We start from the raw sequence: 13930 nt of genomic DNA, 5'->3' as shown, positions 1-13930 counted from the left end.
CCATTAAACACCCCCCCCCCCCGCTCATCACCTCCACCGCGTGGTGCTCATCCGGAGCCACAAAGACGCCATTAACCCCCCCCCCCGCTCCTCACCTCCACCGCATCCTGCTCATCCGGAGTAAAATACACGCCATTAACAACACCCCCCGCTCCCCCGCTCCTCTCCTCCACCGCATGGTGCTCATCCGGGGCCATACTCATCCACTCACCCACCCCCTCATCCACTCACACCCCCCCCCTCATCCACTCACCCCCCCCCCTCATCCACTCACCCCCCCCTCCTCATCCACTCACCCCCCCCTCCTCATCCACTACCCCCCCTCCTCATCCCCTCCACCCCCCCTCAACCACTCACCCCCCCTCCTAATCCACTCACCCCCATCCTCATCCACTCCACCCCCTCCTCATCCCCTCCTCATCCACTCACCCCCCATCTCATCCCCTCCTCATCCCCTCTCCCCCCTCCTCATCCACTCAGCCCCCCTCCTCATCCCCTCCCCCCCCCATCCTCATCCCTCCCCCCTCCTCATCCACTCCCCCCCTCCCTCCTCATCCACTCCCCACCTCCCCCTCATCCCATCCCCCCCTCACCCACCCCCCTCACCCCCCCCCCCACAACATCACCCCCCAGCCCACATCATCCCACCCCCCCACCACACATCACCCACAACCACATCCACCCCCCCCCAGCACACATCACCCCCCCATGCCCACATCACCCCCCCTCCCACCCCACATCCCCCACCCTCCCACCCCACATCGCCCACATCCCCCACCCTCCCACCCCACATCCCCCACCCTCCCACCCCACATCCCCCAACCTCCCACCCCACATCCCCCACCCCACATCCCCCACATCCCCCACCCTCCAACCCCACATCCCCCACGGCCACATCCCCCACCCTCCCACCCCACATCCCCCACCCCACAACCCCACCCCACATCCCCCACCCTCCCACCCCACATCCCCCACCCTCCCACCCCACATCCCCCATGCCCACATCCCCCACCCTCCCACCCCACATCCCCCACCCTCCCACCCCACATCCCCCACCCTCCCACGCCCACATCTCCCACCCCACCCTCCCACCCCACATCCCCCATGCCCACATCCCCATGCCCACATCCCCCCACCCTCCCAACCCACATCCCCCACGCCCACATCCCCCACCCTCCCACCCCACATCCCCCATGCCCACATCCCCCACCCTCCCACCCCACATCCCCCACCCTCCCACCCCACATCCCCCACGCCCACATCCCACACCCTCCCACCCCACATCCCCCACGCCCACATCCCCCACCCTCCCACCCCACATCCCCCACCCCACATCCCCCACCCCACATCCCCCACCCTCCCACCCCACATCCCCCACCCTCCCACCCCACATCCCCCATGCCCACATCCCCCACCCTCCCACCCCACATCCCCCACCCTCCCACCCCACATCCCCCACCCTCCCACGCCCACATCTCCCACCCCACCCTCCCACCCCACATCCCCCATGCCCACATCCCCCATGCCCACATCCCCCCCCCTCCCACCCCACATCCCCCACCCTCCCACCCCACATCGCCCACATCCCCCACCCTCCCACCCCACATCCCCCACCCTCCCACCCCACATCCCCCAACCTCCCACCCCACATCCCCCACCCCACATCCCCCACATCCCACACCCTCCCACCCCACATCCCCCACGCCCACATCCCCCACCCTCCCACCCCACATCCCCCACCCCACATCCCCCACCCCACATCCCCCACCCTCCCACCCCACATCCCCCACCCTCCCACCCCACATCCCCCATGCCCACATCCCCCACCCTCCCACCCCACATCCCCCACCCTCCCACCCCACATCCCCCACCCTCCCACGCCCACATCTCCCACCCCACCCTCCCACCCCACATCCCCCATGCCCACATCCCCCATGCCCACATCCCCCACCCTCCCAACCCACATCCCCCACGCCCACATCCCCCACCCTCCCACCCCACATCCCCCACGCCCACATCCCCCACCCTCCCACCCCACATCCCCCACGCCCACATCCCCCACCCTCCCACCCCACATCCCCCACCCTCCCACCCCACATCCCCCACGCCCACATCCCACACCCTCCCACCCCACATCCCCCACGCCCACATCCCCCACCCTCCCACCCCACATCCCCCACGCCCACATCCCCCACCCTCCCACCCCACATCCCCCACGCCCACATCCCCCACCCTCCCACCCCACATCCCCCACGCCCACATCCCCCACCCCACATCCCCCACATCCCCCACCCTCCCACCCCACATCCCCCACGCCCACATCCCCCACCCTCCCACCCCACATCCCCCACCCTCCCACCCCACATCCCCCACCCTCCCACCCCACATCCCCCACGCCCACATCCCACATGCCCACATCCCCCACCCTCCCACCCCACATCCCCCACGCCCACATCCCCCACCCTCCCACCCCACATCCCCCACGCCCACATCCCCCACCCTCCCACCCCACATCCCCCACATCCACATCCCCCACCCTCCCACCCCACATCCCCCACCCCACATCCCCCACCCCCCACCCTCCCACCCCACATCCCCCACCCTCCCACCCCACGCCCACATCCACCACCCTCCCACCCCACATCCCACATCCCCCACCCTCCCACCCCCCATGCCCACATCCCCCACGCCCACATCCCCCACCCCACATCCCCCACGCCCACATCCCCACGCCCACATCCCCCACGCCCACATCCCCCACCCTCCCACCCCACATCCCCCATGCCCACATCCCCCACCCTCCCACCCCATATCCCCCACCCTCCCACCCCACATCCCCCACGCCCACATCCTCCACCCTCCCACCCCACATCCCCCACGCCCACATCCCACACCCTCCCATCCCACATCCCCATCCCCCACCCTCCCACCCCACATCCCCCACGCCCACATCCCCCACCCTCCCACCCCACATCCCCCACATCCCCCACCCTCCCACCCCACATCCCCCACGCCCACATCCCCCACCCTCCCACCCCACATCCCCCACCCTCCCACCCCACATCCCCCACGCCCACATCCCACACGCCCACATCCCCCACCCTCCCACCCCACATCCCCACGCCCACATCCCCCACCCTCCCACCCCACTTCCCCCACGCCCACATCCCCCACCCTCCCACCCCACTTCCCCCACGCCCACATCCCCCACCCTCCCACCCCACATCCCCCACCCCACATCCCACACGCCCACATCCCCCACCCTCCCACCCCACATCCCCATCCCCCACCCTCCCACCCCACATCCCCCACGCCCACATCCCCCACCCTCCCACCCCACATCCCCCACATCCCCCACCCTCCCACCCCACATCCCCCACGCCCACATCCCCCACCCTCCCACCCCACATCCCCCACCCTCCCACCCCACATCCCCCACGCCCACATCCCACACGCCCACATCCCCCACCCTCCCACCCCACATCCCCCACGCCCACATCCCCACCCTCCCACCCCACTTCCCCCACGCCCACATCCCCCACCCTCCCACCCCACATCCCCACCCCACATCCCACACGCCCACATCCCCCACCCTCCCACCCCACATCCCCCACGCCCACATCCCCCACCCTCCCACCCCACATCCCCCACGCCCACATCCCCCACCCTCCCACCCCACTTCCCCACGCCCACATCCCCCACCCTCCCACCCCACATCCCCCACCCCACATCCCCCACCCCCCACCCTCCCACCCCACATCCCACATCCTCCACCCTCCCACCCCCCATGCCCACATCCCCCACGCCCACATCCCCCACCCCACATCCCCCACGCCCACATCCCCCACGCCCACATCCCCCACCCTCCCACCCCACATCCCCCACGCCCACATCCCCCACCCTCCCACCCCACATCCCCCACGCCCACATCCTCCACGCCCACATCCCCCACCCTCCCACCCCACATCCCCCATGCCCACATCCCCCACCCTCCCACCCCACATCCCCCACCCTCCCACCCCACATCCCCCACGCACACATCCCCCACGCCCACATAAACCCCCATCCCCACGCCCACATCGCGGGATGCTCCTCACCTCCCCAACTCAGCTCACACACACAACAGTCACACACACCCACACAACACCACCTCATCCACACACAACACTCCTGTGCTTATACGCCACACACAACAACTATTCAACAATCCCCTAACCCCCAACAACACCCTAACCACTGGAAACACACCTCCCCTTCACCTTGCTCCCAGACACACTACACTCAATTAAATTTAAATTCATACGGCTGACCACCAAACCCCCTTTGACATCAACCCCCCACCCCCCCCAAACGTGTACAGCAACACACCCCCTACGCCACGCTAACTCAGCTCTTCGTTTAAATAAATTATATTTGGAACACAATTAAACTGGAGCCGTCTGTGTCATTTCTTGCACAAACACTCAACTCACCAACACACACAACACCCACACATAACTCACACACACCTGCACCAAACACACAAGAAAAATTCCTACATACACACACACACACACCTCTGAGCACCAAACAAACAACACTCACACATACACCCACAACACACAACCAACACTTACAAATAACACTCAATCACACCCCCCACCACCACTCGCACACCCAAGACTCACAACTCTCACTCGCTCACACACCGCACACTCAATCACCAACACATAACACACAACACCACACTCACCCACCCACAAACACCACACTCAATCAACAACACACTAACACATACCCACACCACACTCGCACAACCACCAACCCCACACTCACACACAACCAATACTCACACACACCACTAAAAAAGTACACATACACACACTATTCACACACAAACAACATTCACACAACACTCACAATCAACCACCAAGACACATAACATTCAAACACACACACACACCACACAACAACCAGTAAACAACCATAAATACTGTCACACTTAACCCATTTACAACCCTTTCACAGACCACTGCCGGATGCCTTGAACACCTCTACACCTGAACGCTGTTCCATCCAAGTCTCCGTTGACACAACAACATCAGGAAGTATACTAAACACACACACACTGCAACACTTCGCTAACATCACACATCACATCTACCGCAACACACACACACACAATATACTTTAAACAACTCAAGTTACAAACAAAACACCTCTAGACCACCTACAATACCGCACTTCAAAACAACAACACAAACAACACCTCTTGCCAACACAAAACATGCCACCAAAAAAACACCTTCGCAAAACTAAACATACACACCCTGACAATGAACCTCACACGCACACACACACAACAACCATATATAATACAACACACAATGCACACACAAATTTCACACACTTTGAAATGCACACACAAAATCAAAACAACCAACTCACACAAAAACACACAATCGCTCAACAACAAATACTCACAAACACAACATCAACACTAACAGATACCACACAGCAACATCACACACTACTTCCATACAATACACACACACCAGCTACATCAAAGGGACAAATAAACACACAGCATCATAACACACAAAATCATCAACACACACACACACACACAACATCACCTGATAATCAAACACTACAGCGCCAAACACGCCTTGCACAACAAAGAGACAGAGCCAGAATCAGAAGAGCGACACAACGAGAACACCAACAACAAAAACACAGAGACACACACAGTACATCAACATCCACTCAAACTCAAGAACACCATGAGTCACACCTTGCAAAACAACAACAAAGTAGTACAAGACCACCAACTGTACACACTACACAACAGCATGCGGCATACCTTGCAAAAGACCAACAACGGGCTAAAAGATCACGCGCTGCAGAGACTACAGAACAGCATGCGGCACGTCTTGCAAAAAAACAACAACGTGCTACAACATCACGCGCTGCAGAGACTACAGAACAGCATGACGCACGCCTTGCAAAAGAACAACTACGTCGTGCAATATCACGCGCTGCAGACACTACAGAACACCATGACGCACGCCTTGCAAAAGACCAACAACGTCGTACAAGATCACGCGCTGCAGAGACACCAGAACACCATGACACACGCCTTGCAAAAGAACAACAACGTCGTACAACATCACGCGCTGCAGAGACACCAGAACACCATGACGCACGCCTTGCAAAAGAACAACAACGTCGTGCAATATCACGCGCTGCAGAGACACCAGAACACCATGACGCACGCCTTGCAAAAGAACAACAACGTCGTACAATATCACGCGCTGCCGAGACACCACAACACCATGACGCACGCCTTGCAAAAGAACAACAACGTCGTACAACATCACGCGCTGCAGAGACACAAGAACACCATGACGCACGCCTTGCAAAAGAACAACAACGTCGTACAATATCACGCGCTGCCGAGACACCACAACACCATGACGCACGCCTTGCAAAAGAACAACAACGTCGTACAACATCACGCGCTGCAGAGACACAAGAACACCATGACGCACGCCTTGCAAAAGAACAACAACGTCGTACAACATCACGCGATGCAGAGACACCAGAAGAACAGAAAATACGGCTGGCTAAAAATACACTACGAGCTACAACATCAAGAGCCACAGAGACTCAACAACAACATGAAACACGCCTTGCTAAAGACAGAACAATACGGCTCACATCAAGAGCACAAATAAACACAACAACACAGACAGTACAAGAACAACAACAACACACACATACTACATTAACGCATTCAACACATTACACTTTGCTACGCGCTGCTTTTCTATATAATCCACACATACTATACCACCAACATCCAAACGTCAACATTGGACACATGGACACTATATGCCGCTACTGTCAAGCAAAGAAATTCCACAAGGAATCAGCTGGAATGTGCTGCAGCAATGGCAAAGTTCACCTACCACCTCTACACTCACCACCAGATCCACTTATTTCATACATGTCAGCCACAACTTCAGAATCTAAACATTTTCTACAAAACATACGCAAATACAACTCCTGTTTCCAAATGACATCCTTTGGTGCTACATCTATAGTGGAACAAATAGGATTTAAAACTACTTTCAAAGTACAAGGTCAAGTTTACCACAGGGCTGGCTCTCTGCTCCCATTACCAGAACAAGATCCACAATTCTTGCAAATTTACTTCATGGGTGATGAACAACAACAAGCTGATCAAAGATGCCATTGGATACCCAATACAAGACGTGATATTGTCATCTCCTTACAAAGGATGTTACATGAACACAACCATCTCATTAACACATTCAAAACATCACTTGAACTCATGCCAACTGATGACTATAAAGTCATTATCAGAGCCGACAAAACACCAGTGGGCCAACATGAACGTCGCTTTAATGCTCCACAAATCAACGAAGTCGCTATTGTTATAGCAGGGGAACAATTTAATACACGTGACATCATTCTTCAGCGACGTGCTCATTCACTCACACGCATTTGTGAAACACATCGCTCATATGATGCTCTTCAATACCCTCTCATACTTTGGAACGGGGACGATGGCTATCACTTCAACATCATGCAAGTAGACCCAGCTTCCCAAGCAAACACTAAAAAAACGGTCTCCGCTATGGACTTCTACGCATACAGATTAATGATACGAGATGCATCGCAAAACCACATTTTACATTGTCGCCAACTATTTCATCAGTTTATTGTTGACATGTATGCTAAAATTGAAAGTGAGCGTCTTCTATACATACGTTTACATCAAAAACAACTTCGCGTTGATCAATACATACATCTAAAGGATGCTGTTGGCAATGATGGTCACGTTGACAACATAGGCAAAATGTTAATTCTACCAGCAACATTCACAGGAAGTCCTCGACACATGCACGAATATGCTCAAGACGCTATGGCATATGTTCGAGCGTATGGACGACCAGATTTTTTTATTACATTTACATGTAATCCAGCTTGGCCAGAAATAAAAATTGAACTTGCGCATGGACAGGCACACAGCGATCGACACGACTTAATTGCCAGAGTATTTAGACAAAAACTAATCACATTAATTCACATCATCACTAAGACTTATGTCTTTGGAGAAACACGATGCTGGATGTACTCAATTGAGTGGCAGAAAAGAGGTCTTCCACATGCTCATATTCTTATATGGCTCAAAGAAAAAATACATGCCATAGACATCGATAAAGTTATCTCAGCAGAGTTGCCACATCCAGAAGAAGACCCAATACTATTTGCAATAGTCACAAAGAATATGATTCATGGCCCATGTGGAAACATTAATATTCAGGCACCATGTATGAAAGACGGTAAATGCACAAAAAAATTTCCTAAACCATTCATTGCAGACACACAAAGTGGAGATGATGGATATCCTCAATATCGAAAACGCGCTCCCACAGACGGTGGATACACAGCAACAATGACTATTCGAGGCAACAAAAACATCCAAGTTGACAACAAATGGGTTGTTCCATATTGTCCACTTCTAACTAAAATGTATAACGCACACATTAATGTTGAATACTGCAATTCCGTTAAATCTATTAAATACATTTGCAAGTATGTCAACAAGGGAAGCGACATGGCCATTTTTGGAATAACAAATGAACACATCAGGGACGAAGTTACGCTCTACCAGCTGGGAAGATATATCAGTAGTAATGAAGCCGTTTGGAGGATTTTACCTTTTCCCATTCACGAACGACACCCAACCGTTGTTCACCTCACTGTTCATTTAGAAAATGGACAGAGAGTATACTTCACACCTCACAATGCAGAGGCAGTTGCTGCTCAACCACCAAACACAACTTTAACTGCCTTCTTTCAATTATGTCAACACGACTCTTTTGCAAGGACATTGCTTTATCCGGAAACTCCACGATATTATACTTGGAATACATCAACAAAAATGTTCAAGAAAAGAAAGCAGGGTATAGCTGTTCCCGGAACTGATGCCCTTGCAAGTGATGCCTTGGGCCGTGTGTACACAGTTCACCCAAACAACGCTGAATGCTTCTTTCTACGAATGCTACTTCATACCATTCCAGGCCCAACTTCATTTGACGCTCTTAAAAATGTCAACGGTCAACTTTGTGAGACTTATCGAGAAGCTTGCCAAAAACTTGGATTACTAGAGGATGATCAACACTGGAATACTACATTAGCCGAAGCTGCATTACACTCATTACCAGTAAAAATTCGCAACCTTTTTGCCATTATCCTTACCACCTGCAATCCATCAAACCCCAACACTCTATGGGACACATATATAGAGAAAGCATGAGTGAAGATATACTTGCCAAAGCACAGAGAGACAATCCATCACTCAATGTTCACTTTTCACCTGAGATTTTCAACGAGGTACTCATATTGTTAGAAGATACATGTCTCTCTATAAATAACAAAACACTCCTTCAATTAGGTCTGCAAGCTCGACAACGTCAGCATAACGATGTACTCAATACGGACTTTATGCGAGAGAAACAATACAATATTTCGCTGCTCAAAGAATATGTTGCAACAAGAAAACCTATGTTAATTGCTGAACAACTTTACACCTATGAGAACATCATGGAGCACATCAACAACGGACAAGGTGCAATACTGTTTCTTGATGCTCCAGGTGGAACCGGCAAAACATTTCTCATTAATTTACTCCTAGCCGAAATCAGAATGCACAATGATGTTGCACTTGCACTAGCATCATCTGGCATTGCAGCCACTCTTATGGATGGAGGAAGAACTGTGCACTCAGCTCTTAAATTACCGCTAAACATTGCTCATGAAGAAAATCCAACCTGTAATATCACCAAAACATCTGGACAAGCACGTGTTCTTCAAATTTGCAAACTTATTGTTTGGGATGAATGTACCATGGCACATAAAAAAGCACTTGAAGCCCTTAATAGAACCTTGCAAGACTTGCGCAACAATAAACAAATTATGGGTGGCGCTGTCATTCTTTTAGCTGGTGATTTCAGACAAACACTTCCAGTCATCCCACGATCCACACCAGCAGACGAACTTCATGCATGCCTCAAGTCCTCTATTTTATGGCGACATGTTAAACATTTCCCATTAACAACCAATATGCGAGTACAACTTCTGGGCCACTCAAATGACCAAGCTTTTGCAGACACCCTTCTTCAAATTGGTGAAGGTACTTTACCTACTGACTTAACATCAGGTGAAATTGCTTTTCCCACACATTTTTGTAACATGATGACATCACTTCAAGATCTCATACATAACGTCTATCCAAATCTATTACGCAATTACACAAACCACCAGTGGCTCTGTGAAAGAGCCATCCTTGCTGCCAAAAATACTTCTGTCAATGACCTAAATAATGCAATTCAAGACATTCTTCCAAACACAATTACTCAATACAACTCAATAGATACAGTTGTGGATAACGATGAAGCCGTGAACTATCCAACTGAATTCCTACACTCCCTGGAACCATCTGGAATGCCACCACATCACCTTCGTCTGAAAGTTGGATCACCCATCATGCTACTTCGCAACCTCCACACACCTAACCTTTGTAATGGAACCAGATTGTGCATCAAAACATTGATGCCCAACCTAATTGAAGCTACTATCTTAACTGGCAACGCCAAAGGCCAAGATGTCTTCATCCCCCGCATTCCACTCATTCCAACAGACATGCCTTTTACTTTCAAACGACTACAGTTCCCCATCAAACTAGCTTTTGCTATCACCATCAACAAAGCACAAGGACAATCAATCAAGTGCACTGGTATAAACTTACAATCACCATGTTTCTCCCACGGCCAATTATATGTTGCGTGCTCTAGAGTCGGATCCCCACAACAATTGTACATCTTTGCTCCAAGTGGAACTACCAAAAATGTGGTTTACAAACAAGCCTTACAATGAACATACACTTTGGTACATTTCCATCATCTCTACATATTATCATACCAACATCAACAAAACAATCACTCACTCAATTCACTGCACTCATCTTTTATTACAAACAATTTCACCAACACACACTTCACGATTACATCAAATACACTACTCTCAACAATGGACATAAACATATTTCAACAAGCCTTTACAACAATTACATTTTCATAACTAACAACCTTAACAATTAACATACACTTAACAAAATTGCCCTCATATACATGTGCTTTCTACTCTTTTTCTTTCACAAATACAATTTTTATATATATTACATAACATTCACATAACATTACAAGTTTACAATACAACATTTACACATACTTATTCACGCTTCACATCCCGGGCAACGCCGGGTCTCTCAGCTAGTATATATATATATATATATATATATATATATATATATATATACACATACAGTACATATATACACACATACAAAAAAAAATATATATATATATATACACACACACACACACTATATATATATATATACACACACACACACACACACACACACACACACACACACACACACACACACACACACACACACACACACACACACACACACACACACACACACACACACACACACACAGGCAGCCACAGAGATCGGGCAGAAGGGGGACACATCACCTGCTCCCCCCATGCCCTCCCCCCCCGGGACAGCGCAACCCCCCTGCATCTCCCGCATGGGCAGGCAGCAGGCACAGGGATTGGGGCAGAAGGGCCACATATCACATATCCCCCCTTCCACACCCCCCTGCATCTCCCGCACGGGCAGGGAGGCAGGCACAGGGATGGGCAGAAGGGGGACACATCACCTGCTCCCCCCCCTCGGGGGCAGCGCAACCTCCCTGCGTCTCGCGCACGGGCAGGGTGGCAGCCACAGGGATTGGGCAGAAGGGGGCACCACACAGCGGCAGATCGGGAGCGAGCACACGTCACTGGGAGACTTATGAATATTCATGAGCTTCCACTGACTGACAGAGGCAGATGAAAAACATATGCCATATCTAAAAATGTCACCAAATTTCGCCGATCAATACATGGAGAACGAATTGATTGGCAGCTATGCAGTTCTTTAGGTAATTAGAGATTGCCCACATGAAACTATTGAAGTAAAAAAATTAATTAAAAAAAAAAAGACTGAACTGCAGCTTTAATGCTGTAGGTCATTCTGTTGCTGAAAGTGCTAATGTATAAACCAGGGGTGCGCAAACTTACCTTCATGCACCCCTTTTCTCCTCTCCACTCCTGCTCGCACACTCCCCCCTCCTCACCCCCCCTGCACAGCTCCAGCATCAAATGATGTTGTGGGGTCGTGTGACATCACGTTGCCATGTCAACGCACTTTCCTGCCCCTGCTCCATCCGGTCCGCCCCCCGGCTTCTCTCTCCTATCAGGTCTGACCCCTGGACCGCACCTCCGCTCCTCCCTTTCCCCTGATAGGTTCCTGCCCACTATTTAGCCTGGTCTCTCCATTTCCTCTTTGCTCTGCATAGCTTCTGTACCTTGGTGCTGTCTGCTTCTGCTTTGCTCTCTTGTGTTTCAGTCCCTGTTCCTGTTCCTCGATACTCTGCTGACCTCCCTGGATTTCGACCTTGGCTTTGGACTTGACCACACTGCTCCCTGGAACCCCTTGGATTTGGCTTTGGACTCTCTACCTCGCTGTCTTCTATATCCCTTGGACTCGGCAAATGGACCCCTACTACGCAGCTCTCTCCACTCCTTGACCCAGGATTATGGACACTCTACCACGCTGATCTCCCATCACCTAGACCATTGGCTTATGGACTTAACCCTTCTATGCCGGAGTTGGCAAGTACTGAACTCTTTCTATTTTTGTTGCCTGGACCAGCTACGCTACTAACACACTCCGGCCGCGCCCCCGTTTACTGTTAGGTGTGGTATTTGTCCTTTCCACCTCAGTCCCGGGGTCTCGTCTGGCTTGTGGGCAGGCCGAGCATTACAAAATCTCAGACCAATAGAAAGCTGCAATGTCAACGGTTGTGTCTTTCTGTTGGAAAATCATTTAAATCTCCGTTAAAAAAAAGTAATTAAGCATTTCTCTGTATGCAGACCCAGCAATTCACTGAGTTGGGCTGTCTGCAGACAAATGCAGGGTCATGACAAAGGCTGGGGCGGCTAAGTACTTGGACAAATAGTGAGCAGGGAAGGGCTGATTATCAGGTCGGGGACGAGCTCTCAGCGGGGACGATCCTTTGTTCCTCCAAAACGCGTAGAGTCATTGCCAGTATGCCACGCTGTGCTGCCCGCAGACCAGACTAACCCCCAGTACTGAGGTGGAGAGTGAGTAACCACGCACCCACAGTAGTGAGGCCGTGCTGGAGTTTGGATTTGATAGCGTGGCCAAGGCCAGGGGTACAAGGGACTTGCCATAGTACTTGCCAGATCCGGGCGTAGAGAAGGTACTGTAGTGAAGTCCGAAGCCAAGGGACGAAGGCAGGAGAGGTCTGAGTCGTAGGGGTCCGTGAGCCGAGTTCGAGGGGTCCGGGAGGTAAGCGAGGTCGAGAGGAAGCTTAATTTGCTAATAATTATCTTTCTCATATAGGATTGTGAACAGTTTTTTCTCTGCTAGGTTGCTTTGGACAGATTTAGGTGTTAGAATGGAAAAAAATGTGTTTTAAAATAGCCTGATTGCGATCTTTGGGGTCCGAACACTGTTGAAAATGTCAATTTTTCATCTGAGTTATAACTAGACTTTTTACCGATGCTGTAGGATTAATGACCTTGCTGATTATGCCCGGTTGCAGAAGATCATGAATAGTTTGTTTTAATCTATCTATTTTTTAAAGGGTTTTTATTTATATATTAACTCTCTTACATTCTCTATAAAGGGGAAAACGCCATCGAATTATGCTGCCGTCGGAGAAGCCAGATACAAATAGAACAAAAGCAAACAGCGCACTGCCAGGGAGTCAGGTGG

General features: G+C 51.7%; 2 protein-coding genes across 2 annotated transcripts; both read left to right on the top strand.

Annotated features, from left to right (window-relative positions):
* The first annotated feature begins 6862 nt into the window (after positions 1–6862).
* On the top strand, positions 6863–9328 carry LOC142498673 (uncharacterized). Its single transcript, XM_075606973.1, has one exon. It carries the CDS (start codon positions 6863–6865, stop codon positions 9326–9328), a length of 2466 nt encoding a protein of 821 aa, XP_075463088.1.
* On the top strand, positions 9325–11201 carry LOC142498609 (ATP-dependent DNA helicase Pif1-like). Its single transcript, XM_075606858.1, has one exon. The coding sequence runs from the start codon at positions 9325–9327 to the stop codon at positions 10945–10947; it is 1623 nt and encodes a 540-aa protein (XP_075462973.1). The 3' UTR covers positions 10948–11201.
* The last annotated feature ends 2729 nt before the right edge of the window (positions 11202–13930 follow it).

This window comes from Ascaphus truei, chromosome 1, assembly GCF_040206685.1.
Source record: "Ascaphus truei isolate aAscTru1 chromosome 1, aAscTru1.hap1, whole genome shotgun sequence".
Classification (NCBI taxonomy): domain Eukaryota; kingdom Metazoa; phylum Chordata; class Amphibia; order Anura; family Ascaphidae; genus Ascaphus; species Ascaphus truei.
The sequence above is the reverse complement of the archived record's forward strand: the minus strand, read 5'-3'. Positions and strand labels throughout refer to the sequence as shown.

What these genes read in the sequence shown, in the direction of transcription:
- LOC142498673 (XM_075606973.1), top strand. Translation starts at nt 6,863, where the DNA reads ATGGACACTATATGCCGCTACTGTCAAGCAAAGAAATTCCACAAGGAA.
- LOC142498609 (XM_075606858.1), top strand. Translation starts at nt 9,325, where the DNA reads ATGAGTGAAGATATACTTGCCAAAGCACAGAGAGACAATCCATCACTC.